Raw genomic sequence first — 24,197 nt, forward strand, 5'->3', positions numbered from 1 at the left:
ACCAAGGCAATGTTCCCTAACATGTGGAATGTGTACCACTGAGGCCCACAAAATAACTGTAAGTAGTTCACAAATGGTTTTTTGGTATTTTGGTGGTTTTATTTGTTTTGTTTTCTTAAATTTCAAGGGGGTTCTTAGATGTGGAAAAGGACACTGCTGGTATAGTGGAATTTAGGGAAATACCAATAGGTGTTCCCCAGCATTTAAAGACAGTCCTAGAAGAAGCCTCTGCAAACTTTCTGAGCTTGGGTGGGATGCAGCAAAATAAGCAAGAAGCTGGTCACGGACTTACCCACACAGGTTGGAAATATGTCCTCATTGTTGATCTGGACCTCGATCCAATCCATAAGAAGGTTCATGTACTGAGGAGCTGGGAGGGCAGTTGGCTTCTTGTACTTGAGGTCATCCTGCCACCGATACTCATATTTGGGGCCCCCCGACATCACGGGGCAGGTCTGCTCGGTGCAGAACTCACAGATGGTGCCATAGATGAGGTTGATCCGATTGAAGAAGTCCACCACGTGCACCGCCACCCAGTCGTTCTGGTCCTCCCCACTGGGCAGCTGCACAGCCGCCTTCAGATCCACACCTGAATTGAGGGATGCCTGAGCCCGTTTGTGGAGCTCAAATCTCTGTGTGCCAGGTTCAAATTTCCTCTTGGGCCTGAAGGTCTTGTCCTTGTTGAACACCTGCTTCAAGGCTATGGACATGGTCTTCTCCTTCTCTTCCTTTTTTTTGCAGGAAGCAAAAAGGCACCTAGAACTTTTCAGGGAGAGGTCACAACCCAGCAGGGTTTTCCACTGCCAGCCCTCTGGCCCCAGGCTTGCGGTCTGCAGCTTTTAATCTCTTTTAGGCGGCCCCTTCCACCTTCCTCTTGAATAGTCTCCAAGAGAACCTCATGTTTCTTTCTAAAGGCTGAAGAGAAAAGGGTCTTATTAGTACCCAGTTTGCATGTAAGAACGACAAATGCTTAGATCTGATTTCCACCTCGCTTCTGCCAGTACCTATTTCCACCCAGGTATAAGGATATTGAGGACACGCCAAACCCCCGAGCATAATGGTGTAATGGTGATTCAAACCACACAAATAACTCTTTTTCTTCATGGCCTTGGTCAAATCTCTGGCAACTCTTCCCTGTGTGGACATAGGCTAATGGACTCTCCAAGAGGTTAACATGAACATGCTGGTCAAGCGCCCATTCCCATCCCACATAGGCCCCTTTATAGAGCACTCCCCACTGCCTTTATTGAGTAAGCATGGAATCGCTACCCCATGCTCTTAAATATAACTGGTTGGAGCAGGGGTGGCTATCACACCATGCTGGCTAATAAGAATATCTCTCCTCGGAATTTGGGATCAGGGCCCAGCCTTTGTCAGGCATTGTTCCTGAGAAACAATGAAAACTGGGCCTCGTTGAGCCCTATTTGGACCACATGCAGTGCAGTTAAGAAAGCTGCTCTGCAGAGAGGGAAGGGAGGAGAGAAGAACAAGGAAGGAAGGAGAATAAGGGGGGGGAAGAGGAGGAGAGGGGAGAGGAGAAGGAAAATGTCACTGACATACAGAGAAACAGATATAAGAGCACAAGTGGCTATAGGAAGAAGACAAGAGAAAAAGAGAAACAGTGAGGACAGTGGTTTCTTGAGTTCCTGTTAATCTTCTAGGAATTGGTTCTAGTTATTCTTTTTTTTTTTTAAGATTTTATTTATTTATTTGACAGAGAGAGAGACCGCGCGAGAGGGAACACAAGCAAGGGGAGTGGGAGAGGGAGAATCAGGCCCCCCACTGAGCAGGGAGCCCAATGCCGATGCCGGGCTTGATCCCAGGACCCTGGGATCATGACCTGAGCCGAAAGCAGACACTTAACGACTGAGCCACCCAGGCGCCCCTGGTTCCAATTATTTCTGAAGCCCTTGAGATCCATAGATTTTCCCTGAATTAATCAAATAAATCCCGGGGTGGCTCAATTGCCTGGGTGGCTCAGTGGGTTAAGCATCTGCCTTTGGCTCAGGTCATGATCCCAAGGTCCTGGTCAGCAGGGAGCCTGCTTCTTCCTCTCCCTCTGCCCCTGCTTGTGCACGCTCACTCTCTCTAGTGCATTCTCTCTCAAATAAACAAATAAAATCTTTAAAAAAATAAATAAATCTCTTGTTTTACTTCAGCTAACTTGAGAGGGTTTTGTTTCTTTCCAAGAATCCTTAACTATGACAGCATTTATCACCGCTGTAATATTTCATCCTTTATACCTTTGATATCATACCCTAGAGTTCTGAGGCAGGGGTGTACAACAAAACTTTCTGTGATAATGCAAATGTTCTCTATCTTTGTTGTCCAATATGGCACCAACTAGCCATATGTGGCTAGTGAGTACCTGAGATGTGGCTAGTGTGACTTAAGAACTGAATTTTTCATCTTACTGAACTTGAACGAATTGAAATTCAAAGAGCCACATGCAGCTAGTGGCTACCATTTTGGAAAGTGTAGCTTTGGTCTTCAGTACTCTCCTCTTTATTACCTCATTTGACCCTTACAAAATCCTGGTGTGGTTTATAGTAGATTTGTAGTAGTTATCACTATCCCTGGGTCTCTAAGAGAGAAATTTACTTGCCTAACAACATCCCATAGCTAGTATGGGCATAGTTAGGATTGAAATCGAGTTTCTTGACTCCTAGTAAATATTCTTTCCACATAGCCTTATATTCTAAGAAGTGATGCCCTTCAACCTGTCTTTCCTGCTGGTTCCTGAAGTCCCTTTACCCAGACCTTCCATCCACAAATTCCCTAAAGACCACAAGTATAGATTGGCTGGAGGTAACGATTGTGTCCTGTGGCTTAGAAACAGAGAGGAGATAACTGATCCACTCGTGGATCAAGCCCTAGCAAAATGGGCCAACAGCTGCAGCCAGATTCAGAAGAGCCCATCATGGAATCTGCTACAATGAACTTGGAGCATGATCCTACTGTACTGCTCTTGCCCTACTTAGATGGGGTTTTGCTATTCCACACTCAAACATGGCATGGTGATGCATTCAACCTTAGGTCATTCAGGTAAAAACATAAAAACAAAAACACCTGAGACATGCGTACTCCCTCTCACAAGCTGCTCTTTGTCAGAACTGCTGATCATTCAGGTGCAAGCCTCCTCTGGCCACCCCTGGCAGCCCCCGTCTGCTCACTTCCTCCCTCTTATCTCACTCTCTTCCTGTTAGCTTTCCACTGAAATGCCACATCTACGAGGTGGGTTTTTTCTCCTCCTCTCATGGCGTTGAACACAAACACCCCCCACAAAGAGATCCATGTGGAAAAGCAGGTCCCGTGGCACTCTCTGCCTGAGGCCATCTGTGAAATCACACTCCGGGGTGCTTCAAACTATCACCACGAAGGACATCACCACGCAAACTCTGCAAACCCCTGGCAATCTCTCCCTGAAAAGAATACCTTCCCAAAGGCTTAGTCGGCCTGGAAAGAGGTTTGAGAAAACTGAGGGCCCTAAAAGTGCTTTTCCAAAATAAAAATATGAGCTAGAGGTTGGGAAGATAGAGAAAGGATGGTGAGGTTGGCTTTTTTTTTTTTCTTTTAAAATAGACAATAGTGGGGCGCCTGGGTGGCTCAGTCAGCGAAGCGTCAGATTCTTGGTTTCACCTCAGGTCATGGTCTCAGGGGTTGTGAGATCGAGTCCACCTTGGCTCTACACTCAGCATGGAGTCTGCTCAAGTTTCTGGCTCTCTCTCCTCCTCTGCCCCTCCCCCCCCCACGTGTGCGCGCTCTCAAATAAATAAATAAATAAAATCTTAAAAAAAAAAACCCAAAACATCGGGATGCCTGGGTGACTCAGTCGGTTAAGCGTCTGCCTTTGGCTCGTGTCATGATCCCGGGGTCCTGGGGTCGAGTCCCGCATCGGGCTCCCTGCTCAGCAGGAAGCCTGCTTCTCCCTCTCCCACTCCCCCTGCTTGTGCTCTCTCTCTCTCTCAAATAAATAAATAAATCTTAAAAAAAAAACAACACAAAAACAATGGTCCCTCTGTATCACAAATGCTTAATTGCTGACCACCCAACAGCTGCCCCTTCATGTCTCCAGCAAATAAGACTTGGCTGTTCTGTTATTCTGATAATGAGGGTGCCATCAGTTACCATGGCCCTCAGAACAATGTTCTTTCATTGCCTTACATGAGCCTCAGTATCACTTGTTTGGCTGTTTCCCCGGGGCCTGGAGTATCTGCTTGCATGGACACCAATGTGAAACCTTCCCCCATATGATGGCAGGCTCCTATGCACACCCCCCGAAAGACCCTCTAGCACCTCTCATGACACAGAATAATCATAGCAACTCCTTGTCACAAAGCCTTGCAGTGGCTGGTACTCACAAACATTTCAGTAAATATTAAAACCCCATATGAAGTTTAGAGATTTTTCTTCCAGAGATACTTAGATAATGAACTTGAAGATATCAATCTCTTGAACTGGCTGGACATTTATTCAAAACTTTAACCAGCTTTAAAGTCACCCTTTCTTTTTGCGTCAACGTAAAAGGCTTACTGGAGGGGAAAAAAGTCATCTTTGGAGGATTTATTTCGCCGTCACGTCCCTTAATGTGCCACTACCAGCTGCCATTTATTAAACTCTAGTATACACCAGATCCTTTACGCATATTATTAACATTCTAATCCTCACGACAGTCTTGCACGGTGGATGTTTTTATGACCACTTAGCACAGAAAGAAACGGAGGCTCAACTAGATTAAATAATTTGGCAGAAATTGCAAAATTAGTAAATGGTAAGGCTGAATTTTGAACCCAGAACTCTTTGGCACTGAAACATATGTAAGAAATCATATTTCTTACTAAATCTGCTTTAAAGCCTCATGAACATTTTTATGTTTTCAAAGCTCCTTCACATGTAGGTTTCAAAGCTCCTCACAACAAGACTATAAAGGAAGCTAGAACAGGTGGTATTTTTATCTCCATTTTACAGATAAGGAAACAGAAACTCTATCTCCTCTAGTGCTCATCCAAATGCATTAACCATTCTGACATGCTCAAACCTGAGGATGTCTCTTCTGCTCAAACTTTTTCACCTACAATAAAGTTCTCTGGAGATGGGATAGATTGGTGGGTGGGCTCCCATGTTTAAAGACATTGGCGATCCAGGATGGATAATAACAATTTCATCATACCACTGAATGGCTGAACCAAAAGGCATCTGTGTCTTTGAGTGTCAAATGCTGTATTGGGGTAGATACCCAGAAAACTTTTGAAATGAAAAAGGGAATAGGAAATCCATTTGGCCTTACTGACCAACTCAGAGCCCCTTTAGGACCCCTGCCCATAATTTATACAGTAGGTTTATTAAATGGTTAGAGCAGTGCTTCTCAGATGTTAAGGTGGGATCTTGTTAAAATGCAGGTTCAGATCCAGTAGGTCCGGGGTGATGCCTAAGCATGTGCATTTCTAACAAGCTCCCTGGTGATGCCAAATCTACTGTCTTTGGATGACACTTTAGGTTACTAAGAGAGGTTGTTAGAAATGCAGGCGCTCAGGCCTCACTCCAGACCTAGCAGATCTAAGTCTGCACTTTAACAAAATCTCAGAAGTATATGTTTGAGGAGCACAGAGTTGGAGGGCTGCCTGACTGGCTGGGTAGAGGGATGACAAATAAACTTCCATTTGTTGTTCTGTCGACAGTTTGCTTCATAAACAGTCTTCAGTGTGTGAGCGTACGTGTGTGTGTGTTTAAGAAGAATGAGGGGAAACTCACTGTTTTGAATACAAATGCCTTGACAGATGGTGACAATGACCAGGTCTATTGATCTGGATTGATTTGGAGAGCACAGTGCCCAGAGCCCAGGAGGTCTCCAGTGAATAACTTTCTATAAATGCCAGACAGAATGTGGACGCTACTAATGGCACTGCAGCCCCATGTGGAAAGCTTCTTTGGCTAATGAAAGTGGAACACTAGCAACAACGCAGTTGTTATTCTCTGTCCTTGTCCAGTCTCCAGAAAGGAAAGAACAAGTCATAAGTTTTGCCCCCTGGGCAGAAGCTATAATCCAATTTTATGTTATGAATAGCATTCCGTACAATGCTGGTTCTCAATAAATCTCTGAAGCCAATTGCTCATTCAATCAATGGACATTTACTAAAGACCTTTTATGTGCCAGACTCAAGGCTAGGCACCACGGACACAGAGCTGATGAAAACTTGGTGTCTGCCTTTGAAAAGTCCACAATGTGCTGTTTAGTTTGAGGTTAGTGTATTGGCTTTTGCTTTTTAAGCTACAAAGTTAAAGGCACCAACATGGATAGTGATGTGATTTCTTCACAGGATTACTCCAGTTAGGAATGAAAAGGACAATAAAGAATGAAGTCTTATGGAAAGAGAAAAATGGAAACCCAAATAAACAGCATAAAATTGACAGGAGCTCCATGTGTTCTCCATATTTTCTGCTTAATAGATCAATTATAGCAATAAAACATGTGCACTATAAAAATATGCAGAGAGAATTCTGCTGGGCTGCAAGGGAATGTTGATGAGGTAACTAGGCAACCCTGGCAGGGAAAGTTCTTATTTTTCTTTTCCTATTGATGTCTTCTGCCTTATTAGTTGAAAATTCAAAGTCTCCTTTCCAGGATGAGGAAGAATTGAAGCAATTCTCCCATTCACCCTTGAGAGATCCATCTTCTCTAGTTGTGACCACCTCTAAAGAGATGTTGGTAGTACAGGAGGGCGGGTAGGACAGAGAGGAGAGAACCCAAAGCTGATATTACTTGGGGGGAAAGAAGTTCAATATCTCATCTATGGGGTGGAGGACTCCTTCTGGCAGGATGAGCCAACAGGGCAATTCACCCCCAGGAAGCTAAGGGAAATGCCCCAGAGGTGCCCCACCATGTGGGATGTTCCATGTCATTTTCAGTGCTGGGGTCCCTGGAGCTAGGATGGCGCCCAGCACAGAGCCTACTTCACTGAATGTTTGCTGAGTGAATGAACAGAGAACAGTAAATGAAGGACTCTTTGCATCAAAGTGAAACCACAAAAGTGAAAACAAACTGAACCTCCTGTACTTTAGTTATCTGAGGACTCCCACCTGCATCTGTAAGCTCACTGCCAACTCACTGAGGTCCAATATTACCAGCCGAGGTGCTGCTCTGAAGGATCCCCTCCTCAAAGATGAAGATATCTGTCCCACCTCTCTCTCAAATGGACTGCTCCTTTCCCATGTGTTACCTAAAATTCTAGCTCTTCAGAACTGAAGAATGACTAGTCTGATCTCTCATCTTCCCACCATTTTTCTCTATAGCTAGAACAGTACATGGAACTCTTCTCTAATACCCCAGAAGCCAAATAAAAGCAGGTTAGGTTTTTATTTTAGAGATGTGTGTGTGTGTGTGTGTGTGTGTGTGTGTGCATAAAATGAATATCACCTGACTTTCCCAGGCTCCAATAAAGGACAGTGCCTAAAAATGTGATTCCATCAACCTTTTGTACTGTTTTACTCCTGCCTACTCATTAAGTGCTATCTTTGCTCACAAGACAACCCCAAATTAGAGAGATTCCTGTCTGAGAGGCAGCTTTCTTTCTTTTTTTTTCCCCAACTAATCTACCTCCCCAACTTTGGGCCGCCATATCATGTCATTTTAGATTAGTTGGGAGAAACACGGTTGCCTCATTTTCATCTTCAAAGACATGCGTGATTTCCAAGCTTCTGAATGCCCATGTTATTTCTGAACCAGATGAAGTCAGGATAAGCAGGTGCAGCCCTACAGAGCCCTGCCACACGGCTCTCACACCCCGTCATTTTCTGGCTCTTCAAACATCCATTCCAGTTAACACTCTCCCTGGTTCACTCACTTATTTATTCAGTCACCAGTGTAGATATGCTGGCATTAAAAATGGGAGTAAACATTCTAAAGATGAAAACATCGCATGTAATCCTGTCAGACTGCAGAGACAGCAACAGCAGTGATGGATGGATGCACAGGTGCTTACAGCAGAGACCCGTACTGAGCCACCATTTCACAAACGTAGGATCTTCACCATTTGGAAGAGGACACCTGGTTCTTACAACCAGCGAGAAGGGTAGAAGGATAGGAGCGGGTGGGATTTATTGGTGTGGTTTAATTCACCACATACATTGTGCTGAAGAAAAGGCAGCCTTTTTAAAAAAATGTTTTCTTAAAGAGAATAATATTCTCTTAAATATAGGCCTTCTGGAGGCCGGTAGGGATTGGCTCAGATTCTCAGCAATAAGGAAGACGGCAAATCTTTGATCCAACCTTGGACAGGTTGTATCCGATCTTGCTACGGTTTTAAAAATAAATAGTGAAGGTAAAATTATTATAAGATAAATGCTCAGTTGACCCACTGAATATTTATGAAAGATATCCTAATTGTTTTATTAATTTTTTAAAGGGGAAAATGAACTTCTCCAAGTCAGTAACCACTTGCTCTATTATTTCCAAATCTTTGGACTAGCTAGAAAGTATTTTTATGGTTGAAAAAAAAAAAAGACATAGGATTTGAGAACCCAATATGTAAGGCATGTAAAAACAGGAGGATGGAATGACAGAGCTGATAGAATAGCTGAAATTTAAAAACTGAGGCAGATTTTTTTAATTTTTAAAAATTAATAACTTAATTTTTAACATATAGTATAATACTAAACTGTATTTTCAGATTTTTACTCAGATTTTTTATTCATTTTCTGTCAGTTTCAGAAAGTTGTGCCTTTTAAGTAAGTCTTCCATTATATCTGTTTGTTGAATTTATTGACATCAAGTTTCATAATATTCCCTTATTATTCTTTTAATGTCTGTAAGATTTGCAGCAATAACCCTACTTTGAATTCAAATATTGCTAATTTGTATTATGCTTCTGCTATGGACTGAATGTGTGCCCCAAAAATTCATACGTAAAGCTCTAACCCCCAGTGTGATGGTATTAGGAGGTGTGGCCTTTGGGAGGTAATTGGGATCAGATGAGATCACGGGGGTGGAGCCCAATGGAGGAATCAGTACCCTTTATATGAAGAGGAAGAAACACCAGAGCTTACTCTCTCTGCTACCTGAGGACAAGGGAAAAAAGGCAGCCCTCTACAAGCCAAGAAGAGGGAGGGCTCTTACCAGAACTTAACCATGTTGGCATGGATTTCCAGCCTCCAGAACTGTGAAAAATAAATGTCTGTTATCTAACCCAAAAAAAGAAAAAATTAAGGCAAGTAAAAAATGTATTTTTACTTTTTCAAGCACAGGTGTATACCAGCTGGTGTGATGTCACTCAGAACCTCTGTCGGATACTGGGATAAAGGTCACTGTCAATTACCATTTCCTTCTTTCTCTTTAAGACAGAGTATGACAATTCTTTCTTGGGAGAGTCCTGCTTTAAAGGAAAAATACTCAAATTCAAGGAAGTTTGTTCCTGTAACTGTCAACAGACTTATTTACTCTTAGCCAGTCTAAGTGAATTTGAGTCTCAGGATCTGGAAAATTTTTATCCCTGGTGCTATGGGAACTTTTGTATGACATCTGGAACCACTGCAAGAGATCTGTGAAGGGGGGGTAGAGAGAACAAAATGGGCTAGAAGACTGGAAACTGGAAATTACAGTTCTAATTTTCAAAAGAATACTATTTTAAGCTTAGAGAGATGGGTAAAATTGACACCAACAGCAGGCAAGATTTAGAGCAATATAACCCAGTAGCTAAGAGCACAGCATCTACAGGGTTGCTGTGATAATTCAAGAGGGTATATGTAAAATGTTTGGAACACAATAGGCACTGAGTAATCTGGTCTGCTATCATCATTATCACCCTTTGAGTCATATTATGAGGCAAGTTTTTTAACAGAGTCAGATTCTTGAGAGGCCAAACAGCCACTGAAATCTTAGAATGCTTAAAATTCTATTCAACCTGATTATGTAACCGTAACAAAAACTAACATTTACTTATTTTGCAATCTATTTTAACTTTTATAACAACCCCATGAGTCAGGTATTGTTACTATCCCCCACATTTTGCACTTAGAGAAACTTGAGACATAGCAAGATTAAAACTTTGTCCCAGGTTGTAGAATTTGTAAGTAGCCAAGCTGATTCCAAAACTCTAACCTTAATTAAGACTCCCTCTTTAGACCGTTGGGTAGCTCACGACAAAAAACAAACAAAAACAGAGGAACTTCTAGGGCCTATCTAAGGAGGTTAGGGAAAGGGATGGGAGAAACAAAGACTTAGCCCTATGTACCTGGTCATGTGCCACTCCCAAAGATGTATTTCTTGAACCGTGGTTTCAAGAGAAGATCTGGATCCAGAAGCTGTCAATGATTCTAACTGGCTGTGTCTTTGGACCAGACACCTTTGACGGGCCTCAGTTTTGTCTTTAAAGATAATGGTGCTTATCTCTCAAGATTATTGTGAAAATTAAAGAGATACCACCTATGAAAGCACTCCATCAACGGAAACGCATTATGCAGTTATTGACATGGGGACAAAGGGAGCTACAACTTTTGACAGAACATGAAGAAATTACATGAGTAACGGAAAATGGTTCCATTCAATGCAAATATGTGTTTATGAGTAAGAAATAGGGTGAGGGAAGGGGGACAATGGGAGCCCTGCATAAAGAGGAAACAAAGAAATCAAATGCTTCCTTCTTGCTTAATTTGGATAGACTTCTAATTCTCAGGCAAAAAGAAATAGTAACTAAGTGATCTGATGATGAGTCAATATTCCCCAACATTTATAATGTACTTAGCTTAATATTGTAAGAGAGTTCCAGTATTTTTGCATATAATAAAATCTAGTGCAATATTACTTCATGAATGTGGATATATCAGGGCAAATTGTGTCCCCCATGCCCTCTCACTAATCCTTCAAACACTTTTTAGAATGGAGTATAAAAGTTTCTCATTTAAAACTTCAAAATGCTTTACATTACTATAACATATTAGATTATAACTCAGCTGTGACCTCTGCTAGAGTGATCCTGCTCGAAGATTCAAACTGCACCCCCAGAAACTCTCAAGAGAGAAAAGACAACCATCTACCTGGGAGCTTTTCAATTTGCCTAGGTGAAAACAGATGGATGAACAGGATATGGCAGAGATAAAACTGAGACAAATAATTAATGATACCATCCTCTCTACACTCCTGAACATTCCACAGCAACTGAAAAAGAGGTTTGAAATAAAATGGAATCACACAAGGATTGTGAAGGATACGGCCACCTGGAGGACTGTGCCAGACTCTACCTCTAGAGTCAGAAAGATATGGTCCTGAGTCCAAACTCTGCTTCTTAACTAGTTACCCTCCTCAATTAAACACTATCTCTTTGTGCTTCAATTTCTTCTTTGGATAAATGAGAGCACTAATACCAATATCATAGTGTGTTTGGGGTTAAGTGAGATAATGTAGTAAAAGCTGGGCAAATGTCAATTATTATACTTATTAATCCAGATTTCTCATATTATTAGCTTTCTGGTGGCTTCATGGGCAATAGGGATCCCAACCATAACCTGGTCTCTTCTTTATATACCTGGTCTCTTCTTTAACTTCTTGTAAGACCTGAGCACCTGACCCTAAAATGTACAAAATCTTGGAACATTCTGGAGGAGAGCTCTGTTTCCCCACTTCTGGTTTTTTTTTTTTTTTAAGATTTATTTATTTGAGAAAGAAAGAGACAGAGAGGTGGGGGGTGAAGGGCAGAAGGAGAGAGGGTCTTAAGCAGTCTCCACACCGGGCTTGGGGCTCAATCTCACGACCCTGAGATCATGACCTGAGTCAAAACCAAGAGTTGGACGCTCAACCAACTGCACTACCCAGGTGCACCACCCCCCATTTCTGGATTTTATAAGGAAGAATTTTTCCTAAGTACACAACTGGCCTTTCTCTTTTTATTAATGTTGCCCTGGGGGGAGTGACGGAGTAATTAGCTTAACTGGTAAATTTGAGAAAATTCAACTGGGTGTGCTCAACTGGCGCAGACTTACCTCTTGGGAGCCACCTGCCTTCAAGGAGTGTGCTATTTGCTCTTTCCCCAATTTTCTGAATGGAGGAAGCTTCTTCTCTCCAACACAACATGGGAAAAGGTAGGTAAGTCTGGGCTTTAGATTTAATGGGCTCATTTCGTTAATAGACCTAGAGCTTTGTCTTCCAGTTGGCTTCCGTAAGCAATAAAGTTGATGTCTGTTTTTGTTGCTGTTTCAATTGAATTCTTCTGCCACCATGTAGAGAAGAGTGGTATTTGTTTATTGGGAGCCCTCTCGGAGACCCCAACATTACATTGTACAGCCTGGTTTGCAAAGGTAGCTGTTTTTCGGTAGAGACTCATTGTGACATCAATTCAAGGAGAGCCCCATACGGGATATCACTTAAAATTTATCTGTGCCTATATATAAGGCATGCATAGTCTTCTCAAAAGTTTCCTCAGACAAGAGAGAGGACCCAGTCACAGGGAGCCTCTGTCCCAGTTACTGCCCAGCTGCAGGCATAGAGAGTGAGAAGGTTCAGAACAGAGTCCCCCCCACCCCCCAGTCAGTGAGGTGTTTCCAAACCTTCCCCAACAGTCCATGAGCACTAGGCTTCACAGTTCCATGCTGCATGTGGCTACTGTTCAGGAACATATCACCAGTGTTCTCCATAGGGAATCTAGAAACTTCTACCCAGATAAAGCCTCTTTTTTGCCAAATACATTTTCTCAAACTTCTCTCTGGGTTAACTTTAACTTCTGGTATAAAGTAAGGGGAGAGAGGTGGAGGAAGAAGGAAGGCAGAAGGAAGAGAGGCCAATTTTCCCTGTCCTGTGAAGTCTGCATCTTGTAAACACATACCCCGTGACCTCACACTATGCTGTATTTCTGAGCTCGTGTGTCTGGCCCCTCCGTCAGCTTGTGAGGGCCGAATCATACCCTAGACTTGACTGCAGTGCTAGTACCTAAGGCAGAACCCAGCACAAATAGGAACTCATTAGTTTTCTGGTTAAACTATGTATCTAAACTATTGCTAATCAAATACTACACAGATAAACAGTTTCTTCTCCAGCTGAGAGGGCCATACTCCCGGAATCATGATGAGAAATAATCAACAAAAGAAAACTTTTCAGAAAACAGAGATGCTTCACACAAAGGTCAACAGTAGCCACTGGACATGTGGTTTCCCAGGCCAATCTGAACAGCTCACGCGTTTTCATTTTCCAGCATTCATTAAAATATCAGCTCCTTTGTTAGTATGTCCAGCCTTAAAAGAATGTTAAAAAAAAAACTCAGAGTAGATCTTTGTCAAGATCTTTGCATGGTGCTACAAAAGTCTCTATCTGGGTGCTTTGTTTTAAAAAAAAAAAAAAGGTTTAAAATATGCCTCAAAGGAAAAACAATGGAGAAGAGGTCAATCAGCTTGGGGAATTTCTTTTCTACTATAAGAAGAAAATGTATCCTATCACCTTCTTTAGTGCAAACTCTGCTTTTGTGACTTTGGTGTTTAACCCCAAGCTTCTGCTTCTGCTGCATCCATCCTTGTCCTCTCTGTATCCATCCCTGGGATGTAGCCTCAGGCATTGTGGCCCCTACCCTGTGTCCCTTAATCATCCTGCACAGTGCCAAGGAATTCTTTTTCCTCAAGCATGATCCTGCTACCCACCCTATGTGTATGTTAGGAGGCCTATGAGCAAGATCACTGCTGATAGGATTTTATAGCAGGAAGAACCCTCGAAAATCACTTAATTCAATTCAACCTCTTAATGTATTAAATACAAAACCAGAAACAGACGTGTCTATTGCCCAGAAAAGTGAGTTGAGGCCCACAATTAGGACAGGCTGAGGCTGAAAGCAGTCTCAATCCCAGTGCCAATGTTCTTTGCACAAAGCCATGAGTCTCTTCAATGGTTAAGCAAACCTGACACCTAAGTGGCCTTCAAAGGGACCCCAACTTAACTATCTCTTTTGATACTTCAACACAAACCATATATATGTATATATATATTTTTTTCTTTTCTTCTTTTTAAATCCCCCTGGTGGTTTTTAAGGCTTTTATTTTTTTAAGCAACACAGTCCATTTCTCCTAAATAAAGCCGTACATGGTACCCAATTATAGAAAAATAAGTAAAAATTCTCTCTTCTGTGGATGAAACAGGGAGAAGGACCATCACTCTTAGTCTACCCTCTCCCAACAGCCACAGAAACCTCTCTGAGGACCTTCAGGCTTGGCTCTATCAATTAGACAACACACCAGACCCCTATGCCCACTGCACTGTCAGTGACTGAATCTCTGCCCTGGCCTTTCCTTGGCTGGCCTGCTGCCATCATCCTTCAGCCTTCAAGGCCTGGCCAGCTGCCACCAACTCCTGACCATACTATTAGGAAGTGACCCTGTATCCCCCTTGCTACAATGCTCTGAATTTTTAACCCTTCTTCTGTACCAAAACAGTTGGAATCATTCATTATTCTCATGCCCCCCCCTTCCAACACCCCTGTAGTCAGGGCCCACGCGCCCATCTGGCAGCCCTGTGGTTCCATCAAACCAGACTTCAAACACAAGCTGCCACTCAGGTGAAGATTCAGCCCACGTCTTCGCCTTCCCTCCTGACCCTTCCCTAATCTGGCTTGGTTTCTACTCATTCTTATTAAGCTCATTGGAACCCTTGCTTCTCAACAAATATTTATGGGTTTCACTTGCTCTGCTTGAGTTGACACGCTTCCCCCAGCACTACCTCCCATTTGTTCTTTTTCCTTTCATTACCCATCCCCCACCTTGAGCTCTGGGAACTCTGGTAGATGTTGAGTAGCTGCTGAAGAAAAAAATTCGACACCTACTCACCCAGCACCATCTGTCCACTGACTATCAAGTTCCCCCCAGGACCTACTAGGGACCCTCAGAAATGATAGAAAACCAAAATCACCTGGGTGTTTACTTAAAATGCAGACCCCCAGGTCCCACCCCTCACCTTCAGCTGTACTGACTCTGATGCAGCCCAACATTAAGAACTCCCTAAGTCAGGGAGGCCGAGCCTATCCGGGAGTCCCTGGGCCAATACGCATTTACTGAGGGGAACGGGCAGGACAGAAATGTGGCCTTCTGGAACGCTGAATGTCCAGCAGGAAGGATGACAGAAGAAGTCCTTAGGAAGAACGAGGGCTGACCTGAATCACACTGGGGATTGGGAGTGTGGCCCTCCCCCTGACTGGCCAACCAGCTACATCACTCATGGGGCGCCTGGTTCTGTTAACCAGCCCCTGCATCCCAGGCCTGTACAGGCTGGTGGTTAAGTAAATGAGTCTGAGATCAGCCGGCCTGGGTTTGACTCCCACATCTATCATTTTCAGAACTGTGGACTCCTGAGCTTATGAAACCTCACCAAACTTCAGTTTCCTCTTCTATCAAAGGGAGATAAAATGATCTATCACATAGTATTCCTGAGAGAGTTAAATGACTTTATCCACATACAGAATTTGAAAGAGCACCAGGCACAAGGTAAGTTTGTAATAAGCACTGGCTTTTAATTCTTATCATTAACAATGCTTTCTCGGGGCGCCTGGGTGGCTTAGTCGTTAAGTGTCTGCCTTCGGCTCAGGTCATGATCCCAGGGCCCTGGGATCGAGCCCGTCGGGCTCCCTGCTCCTTGGGAAGCCTGCTTCTCCCTCTCCCACTCCCCCTGCTTGGGTTCCCTCTCTCACTGTGTCTCTCTCTGTCAAATTAATAAATAAAACATTAAAAAAACAAAACAAACAAACAAAAAAACAATGCTTTCTTGAACGCACTCATTTATGTGTCCCTTCTGGACAGGGAACTCTGTAGGCTTTCTGCTTTCCCTCTCCTAGGAAAACACTCCTAGTAGATTACGCCTGGCAGGATGTGACAGTGATGGAGTAAGACAGTGGGTGAAGAGAGGTCTGGCATCCTGGAAGTACTCAGTAATCGTCCATGATGATTGAAAAGGTTGACCCACCTTGGCCATGCCCTGGTAGCCAGGAACAGCAGGAGCTTTCCCTCATCAGAGCTAATGTTCTGCACCTCCCTCCAGCCACTAGGCAGAGGAGACTTGCAGGAGGGCAGGAGCCTGACTTAGCAGGCTTCTCCAGGGACCACAAGGAGCTGGCCAGAAAACTTGTGTTGATTAGACATTTATGCTTCTTATTTTATGATGGGAATTTGAACTCTCTCACAGCAGTGCCAGAAAAACTCATCCTGAGTCAGTGGGTGCTTTTTTAATACCAAATATCTTAATTCTGATTTTCTTATGTAACCACAGTGTGCAGACATGCCAAAAATGTTAAAAATAGAAGACAACCAAAAATCCAAGAGAAAAATCTCCTAGCTTCTAAATCAACCTTGCATGGAAACAGTTACCGCACCAAAGTGGGACGGGGGTTATTTTTTTCTTTCATTTAGGGGAGTGGTTTTTTTTTTTTCCTGTTTTATTCTTTGGGTAGTTTTATTTATTTTCCCCACACTATTCTTTAATGACAAGTGAGGGTGACCCACTCTTCTTAAAAACAATAAAAGCTACAGGGAAAAAAAAAAGGCCTATAAAGCTTCCAAAGGCATTGGGGACTTTTGCCCAGAGAAGCGTACTCTCGAGTCAAACGGTCGGTCGAAAACAACCATGGCTGCAGGCACTGGGCTGAGCCAAACCCCTGTGGTGAGGACTCGCTTTATTTCTGGTCCAAACAAAATCCAGGAAGCCACATCCACTGACTTCTTTTTCATTTAAGATTCTGCATTCATTAATACATCTTGTTGAGACAGCCTCCATTAGAGATTTCCTCTTTGCTCTAAGAAAGAGGAGGAAAAACAGACACAGTGGCCGTTCCTAGGAAAACAGCATCAGCCCAGGAAGAGATCAAAACAGGTGCTTGCTACTATCTCCTACTCTCTTTCCCCGAAACTGCATTTTATTCTTTAGAAGAAAAGAAAAAAAAGGCAGCTCCCTGAGCTTATACAGTGTTTGATTTTATATAAGTGCCAGATGACTCAAATTCCTTTTGGAAGAAGGTGGTGTAAGAATCCATAAAAACTCTAATAAGCATAACCACAAACATTTCTTCCACCAACTTTAGTCAATTAAAAAAAAAAATTCAAAGGCTTAATATAATTGAAGACTGAAAGACAACAGAGTTCCACAAAGACAAGGCTGTCATATTTTAAAAAAGATGAAAAAAAGCTAACAGTCACTTTAGCACATCTCAAACACAGATCTTTATATAACTGATCAAGATACAACCATTTGCAAATATTTATATTTCAGATCACAAGATGGTTCTTCCCCCACTCCAGAGATTGTGAGGGATTGTAGAGTGAGCTGATCCTCATTTGGTCTCCCCTAATTTACCCTAACCCAGCATGGCTTCTAGAAAAAGACAAAACCCAACAGACCAAGCCGGTGGAGACAAGGAGCCCTGATTTATTTCAGCTTTGAAAGGCCACTGCACTTGCATTCTCTTTTCAGCAGGGAATGCAGTCCACACCACTGGGCTCGCTGTCCTGTATAAAATACACGTTTTTCTCATCTAGTGGAGTAATCTTGTGAAACGTGAGAACGACCTTGCACAAGCATCAGGGGGAGGGCAGAAGGGGAAGGCGGGGTCATGCTGGGAAACAGAGTCACTTCACCTTCGTAAGCCTAGCTCGCTTGCTCAGCACCAGGCACACAGGAGGGCCCAGACAGGAAGGAGGCAGGGCCTTGACCTTCAAGATTTTCAGGAAGCAAAGCTTTCCACACTGGCATCACAAGCAGAGATGGAGTCGCTGCCCTGAGAGTGAGGTCCCTAAACTGATCCACATCAGAGGGAACCCTGTGGCTTCTGGGGGCAACACGGGGACCAGAAGTGGAAAGTGGGGGCACAGTGCAGGGGGATTCCAGACCTTTCTCCACCCAAAGGGCTAGCCACAAACTGGGAAATCAGATGATGGCCCCATCAAGATGACCCCTCAACATCATCAGAGTTCCTGCACTTTCTCCAGCTCTGCCCCAACCCCATTTTGATCACAAGAAGAAGGTATCTTGGCATTCATTTGGGAAGATGCCAACATAGCCTGAGCTTTCCAACTGGGCACCTGACCTGATTGCAGCCACAGACACTTGGAACACCAACTGTTTCATTTTTATAATAGTCTGGTTTTAGGATATATTTGATTTTATAAATTGTGTGGGAGGGAGACAAAGTAATTCTGATGATGATCTGCATTTCCTCTGACCATATCCTAGTATACGTAAGAGGGTCCTTATAAGTAAAGGTGCTTTCTAATAAAGAAATAAATGTACACCTCATTATTCCATGGCCTACCAGAAACTTCTGAGGAGTGAGGATTTAGAAGAAATGATTCAAGTGGAGTTTCCCTAGACCTCATCAGCCCAACCTACCTCTCTCTGCTTTTACTTTTTCATCCCTCTCACCAAGCTGGCTGAAAAAAACCTCACCCAAGCCAGGAAACAAGTGAAGGCAATGACATTTTTTTTAATGGCACAACCCAGGTCAGCATACCCTAGACTAGTTGCCATGATGACGGGGATGGCATATGCCTGCTGGTTAGAACCCTCCTATCCTTTCTGTTATGAGACACACAGTTATTTCCTGTTCTGAGAAATTTTGGAGGGGCAAGAAAAGGAAGACAGGAAGGGAAGAGATGTTTATGAAAAAGCTGGCAAAGGCTCTTTGAGGATCTACAATCTCTCTTTCGTAGGCAATAGCAAATAGTCCTATCAAAATGAACCTTGAAATCTGGAGTGAAGCTTTTGAAAATAAATCTCATGTTTTACTTGAATTTTTTAAAATATGCATAATGTTTCCCTCAGCAAATCACCCATAACAATCTATCAAAAGATAAATATAGTGGACTATTATGGCAAGCAGATTTTTTTTTTTAAAGATTTTATTTATTTCAGACAAAGATAGAGAGAGAAAAGGAGAGAGCGTGAGTAGAGAAGTTCTCTGCAGAGGGAGAAGCAGACTCCCCGCTGCGCAGGGAGCCTGACATGGATCTCAATCCCAGGACCCTGGGGACCATGACCTGAGCCGAAGGCAGATGCTTAACTGACTGAGCCACCCAGGCACCCCTGGCAAGGATATTTTTAAGAGGGCCCCTAATGATCTCTGCCTCCTGGTATCTATGTCCCTTGAATAATCCTTTCCACCTGAGTGAGGGCTGGACCTAGTGACTTAGTTCTAGAGAATAAGATTTAGCAAGAGAGATGGGGAGCACTTCTGAGTCTGGGTTATAAAAGACTGACTTCTATCTTGCTTGCATATTCTTTCACTCTCTCTTGCTTGCTCACTTTGATGAAGCCATGTTGTGAGCTCTTCTTTGGGGAAGTCCACATGGCAATGAATTGAAGGTGTCTTCCAGTCAATAGTCAGTAAAGAATGAAGGCCCTCAGGCCAATAGTCCACCAGCAGCCGATTCCTGCCAACAACCACTGAGTAAGCTCAGAAGGAGATCCTTCCACATTCCACCCTTCAGATGACCGCATCCCCAGACTACACCCTGGTTACAACCTTGTGAGAGATCCTGAATTAGAGAACCCATCTAAGCTGTGCCTTGATTCCTGACCCAGAGAAACTGTGAGATAATACATGCTGTTTTTAAGCCACCAAATTTGGGGGTATTTTGTTATGCAGCAAGAGTAAATAATGTGGCTTTTAATCATCAGTATTTGTAATTGCACGCGAAAGGGGAAAACAATCCAAAAGTCATTCAGAGGGAGCTAGTTCAATCAAGAGTGGCATATCCATACAAGAAACATTAGGCAGCCCTCAAAATATAATGAGGTCAAAATTTCTACATTGAAATGGGAAGATTAGTTCACAAAAATTAAAAAGCAAGTTGCAAAACAATGTGAGACTTCTAAAACATGTCAGACATCCGAACTTTCACTTCATCAAATTTGAACTCCAGGCAAGCTTCTTACCCACTGTTCCCATCTCAGAAAATAGCAACTGTAGTTATCTAGTTGCTGTAGGCAAACAAACAAAAGCAAAAGACAAAATATACGCAAAGAGATAAAGAAGAGAGATTGTTCTGACTCTCCTCTTTTGCTCATCCAGTCCCTCAGTAAATTATAGAGTTTGCCCTCAAATTGCCACCACATCCCACACTTCTCACCACCCCCACAGTTACTCCTCCCATCCACGCCACCATCCACTCTTTCTTGCACAGAAGCATCGGACCTGATTCGGTGCCCCGCCGTATTTCACAAATGCAAATGATATCAGGCCACTCCCCTCTCTAAACTCTGTAGTCTTCCCACTACAGTCGGAATAAAACTGTTTGCTGGTTCGCAAAGACATAATCTACAGCTCTGGTCTCTGGATACTTTTCCTTCCTCTACAATTCTTTCTCTCACTTACCTGCTCTATCCACATTGGCCTCCTTGATGTTTCTATAACACACCTAGTTCACTCTCATTTCAGGGCTGTATCAGGTTGCTCGGGCTACCAGAACAAAGTACCACAGACTGAATGGCTGAAATAGCATAAATGTATTGTCTCATGGTTTTGGAGGCTAGAAGTGTAAAATCAAGGTGTTAACAGGGGTGTACTCCTTTTGAAGGAGCTAAGCAAGGATCTACTCTAGGCCTCTCTCCTTGCTTCTGGTGGTTTGCTGGCAATCTTCGGTGTTCTTGGGCCTGCAGGCCTATCACCCCAGTCTCTGACTTTATCCTCACATAGTGTTCTTGCTGTGTGTGTGTGTGTGTGTGTGTGTGTGTGTGTGTGTCTAAACCTCCCCTTTTTAAGAGGACACCAGTCTTAATGGATTAGGGGTCCATCCTACTCCAGTATGACCTCATCTTATGTGACTATAACTGAAATGACCCTATTTCCAAATTAGGTCACATTCTGAGGTACTAGGGCTTAGGACTTCTGTAGATGAATTTTGGAGAGACACAATTCAACTCATAACAAGACCCTTTGCAATCACTGTTTCCTCTTTCTGGAAAGCTCTCTACCCAGAGTGGTTGCCATAAGGATGTGCCCCGCATAAGGAGCATAATTGGCCAGGAGTTACAGCTTCTGTGCTCTGAAATTCATCTGTGCATTTATGTCAAAGTCATGCTTCCCACAAGTGACTCCTAGTCAGTGACTGAGCATGGCAAGGATACCAAGGCAAGCCTGTTCCTGGGAGATGAAAATTCACCTGACAGGTATCATTGGCTCAAGAACTCTCCAACAGTCCTTGGGAATGCAAGCTGGTGCAGCCACTCTGGAAAACAGTATGGAGGTTCCTCAAAAAGTTGAAAATAGAGCTACCATATGATCCAGCAATTGCACTCCTGGGTATTTACCCCAAAGATACAAAAGTAGGGACCCAAAAGGGTACGTGCACCCCGATGTTTATAGCAGCAATGTCCACAATAGCCAAACTGTGGAAAGAGCCAAGATGTCCATCAACAGATGAATGGATAAAGAAGATGTGGTATATATATACAATGGAATATTATGCAGCCATCAAAAGGAATGAGATCTTGCCATTTGCAACGACATGGATGGAACTGGAGGGTATTATGCTGAGCGAAATAAGTCAAACAAGAGAAAGATATGTATCATATGACCTCACTGATATGAGGAATTTTAATCTCAGGAAACAAACTGAGGGTTGCTGGAGTGGGGGGTGGGGTGGGAGGGATGGGGTGACTGGGTGATGGACACTGGGGAGGGTATGTGTTCTGGTAAGCGCTGTGAATTGTGCAAGACTGTTGAATCTCAGATCTGTACCTCTGAAACAAATAATGCAATATATGTTAAGAAAGAAAAAAAGAAGAAGAAGAATGTAGCAGGAGGGGAAGAATGAAGGGGGGGAAATCGGAGGGGGAGAAGAACCATGAGAGACAATGGACTCTGAAAAACAAACTGAGGGTTCTAGAGGGGAGGGGGGTGGGAGGATGGGTTGGTCTGGTGATGGGTATTGAGGAGGGCACGTTCTGCATGGAGCACTGGGTGTTATGCACAAACAATGAATCATGGAACACTATATCTAAAACTAATGATGTAATGTATGGGGATTAACATAACAATAAAAAAATTAAAAAAAAAAAAAAAGAACTCTCCAACAGTCTTACCAAACACTCTAGAGTGCTTCCACTCCACCTTCCTCCCTTCCCTCTCTTCTTTACCTGGGATCAGACTTGCGTCACAATCTGAGGGCTCTCCGAAGCTCCCACCAGCTCCCTCCCCATTTTTGCTTGCAGCTGGGGCAGAGCACTCAAAAGGGCCCTGTACTTTGTTGAATGCTCTGTTGTAGCTGACTTGAAATTCTTAATATGGTATTTATGAAGAAGGGGACCCATGTTTCATTTTGTGCTGAACACTGTTTGGTTCACAGGGGTTGCCTTAATAAATCTCTTGCACAGCTAACCCATGACTTGGTTCTGCTTCTTGGGGGACCCAGGTGGATACCCCAGATATCAGCATGACTCTTTACCACCTCATCTGGTCAGATGTCATCTCCTCAGAGAGGCTTCCTTTGCCATCCTAAGTAAAGCACACTTGACCCCACCCAGTCTCTCTTTCCCATTATCCTGCTTTAGTTTTCTTCATAGCTCCATCTGATTTTGCTGTACCTTTTTATTTATTGTTTGTTTTGTCTTTCCCTTGAGAAAGTAAACTAGAAAGGGACAAAGACTTTTTGTTTGTTTATCATTGTGTCCCAGTACCTATAACAAAGCCAGGTACATGATAGGTAGTCAATAATCAGTTTGTGAATAAATTAATTTATATAAAAAAATAAATGTCATACTGAACTCACCCAGCTCCTTCTTCAGTTCTAAACATATAGAAAATATAACCCAATGTGAACCTCTTGAGAATGTACTTCACAGACCTAGACAATATAACTGTTTTTGTTTTTATTTAAAAGACAGGCCAGACGTGAGGAAAGAATCCAAAGCCAAAGCAGTAAGCATGACAGCAAATGCTGCAGTCACCCAGAGGTGAGTTGAATCTGGATACAGCTGCTTAGGAGCCTAGAGCTGGGATTTTAATGCCCAGTTAAGGACAGGTGATGTGGCCCTGGGCCTGTGCAAGGTAGGAGGAAATACCTGAAAATAGGGCTAGAAAAAACTACCACTGCTCCTCAGTAGCTCAGGGAAGAGGCAAGTAAGTCTGTATTCTGCCCCTGTCTCCTGGTAAAAAAAATATATAATTAAAAAACAAGATAGCAAGTCTGTGGCATGCACAACTATGTGGCCTAAATTTACATTGTTTATATTGTGCAAGAATCCAGAGCTACTAAATCACCATAAAAATGTTCCTAGGACCAGAGAAATCTTTGTAGAAGTAAACTCAAATTGCTCTGTAGAAATATTTTCGTAACTCAGGACTCACAGGACTCCCTCAGATTAAACAATTCCTTTGAACAAATGAGACAAAGAAACAAACCTGTCAGAGGGAGAGGCCACAGGCACAATAAGCAGAAGAATTAGCACCCCAAGAGCTGATGGTAATAGAATAACCTGATGGGTCTATAAACTAATTATGCTTAAAGTATTTTTTAAATAAAAGAAGGAATTAAAACTACCAGGAAAAAAATCAACCTCTATGAAAAAAGAAAGGCCAGATTTTGAAAAAAAAAAAAAAAAAAGAAGTGAATAGAATTCTAAATATTAAAAATGCAATGTTAAGTTGCATATTAGAAACAGCTGAAAAGAGAATTAGTATCATGGAAGATGGCCCTGAAGAAATTAATCATAAAGTAGCAGAGATAGAAAAATATGAAAGAGAGCTTGTAAGACATGGAAAGTAGGTTGAGAAAATAAAATATACATTTAATTGGAGTTCCAGGAGGAAGGAGCAGGAGATTGTGAGAGAAGCAATATTGAAACAATAATGGCTGAAAATTTAACAGAATTAAAGTAATGTCTATGCTATTCATTTGAAACATCACAAGTCCCAAGCAGGATTCAAAAGAAACACAAACACACACACACACACACACACACACTAGACACACTGTAGTAAAATGCAGAATACTAGAGCCAAACAGAAAGCTGTGAAAGCAACCACAGAGAAAAAGATAGGTTACCAACCTAATAACGGCAATCAGATTAGCAGCAGACTTTTAATCAGTGACAGAAGTGCCAGAAGATAATGGAATAATACATTCAAAGTGGTAGGAGAAAATCACTGTCAAACTAATACTCTATCCCTAACTAAATTACTGCTCAAATATGGGGCTGAAATAAAGACATATTCATACAAAAAAGGAAGAGAATATCCAATTCACAGACGCTC

At 42.7% G+C, this 24,197-nt stretch overlaps 1 protein-coding gene across 5 annotated transcripts in view; it reads right to left on the bottom strand.

Annotated features, from left to right (window-relative positions):
- Nucleotides 1-24,197, bottom strand: part of MOB3B (MOB kinase activator 3B) — a 204,158-nt gene that overhangs the window by 135,441 nt on the left and 44,520 nt on the right. For all 5 annotated transcript variants that reach the window (XM_036106384.2, XM_078061326.1, XM_036106383.2 and 2 more), the window contains exon 2: nucleotides 293-915. In XM_036106384.2, the coding sequence (XP_035962277.1) occupies nucleotides 293-710 (418 nt within the window). In that variant the 5' untranslated portion in view covers nucleotides 711-915. The remainder of the gene's footprint in view (nucleotides 1-292; nucleotides 916-24,197) is intronic.

The sequence above is a fragment of the Halichoerus grypus genome, chromosome 14, assembly GCF_964656455.1.
Source record: "Halichoerus grypus chromosome 14, mHalGry1.hap1.1, whole genome shotgun sequence".
NCBI classification, from domain to species: domain Eukaryota; kingdom Metazoa; phylum Chordata; class Mammalia; order Carnivora; family Phocidae; genus Halichoerus; species Halichoerus grypus.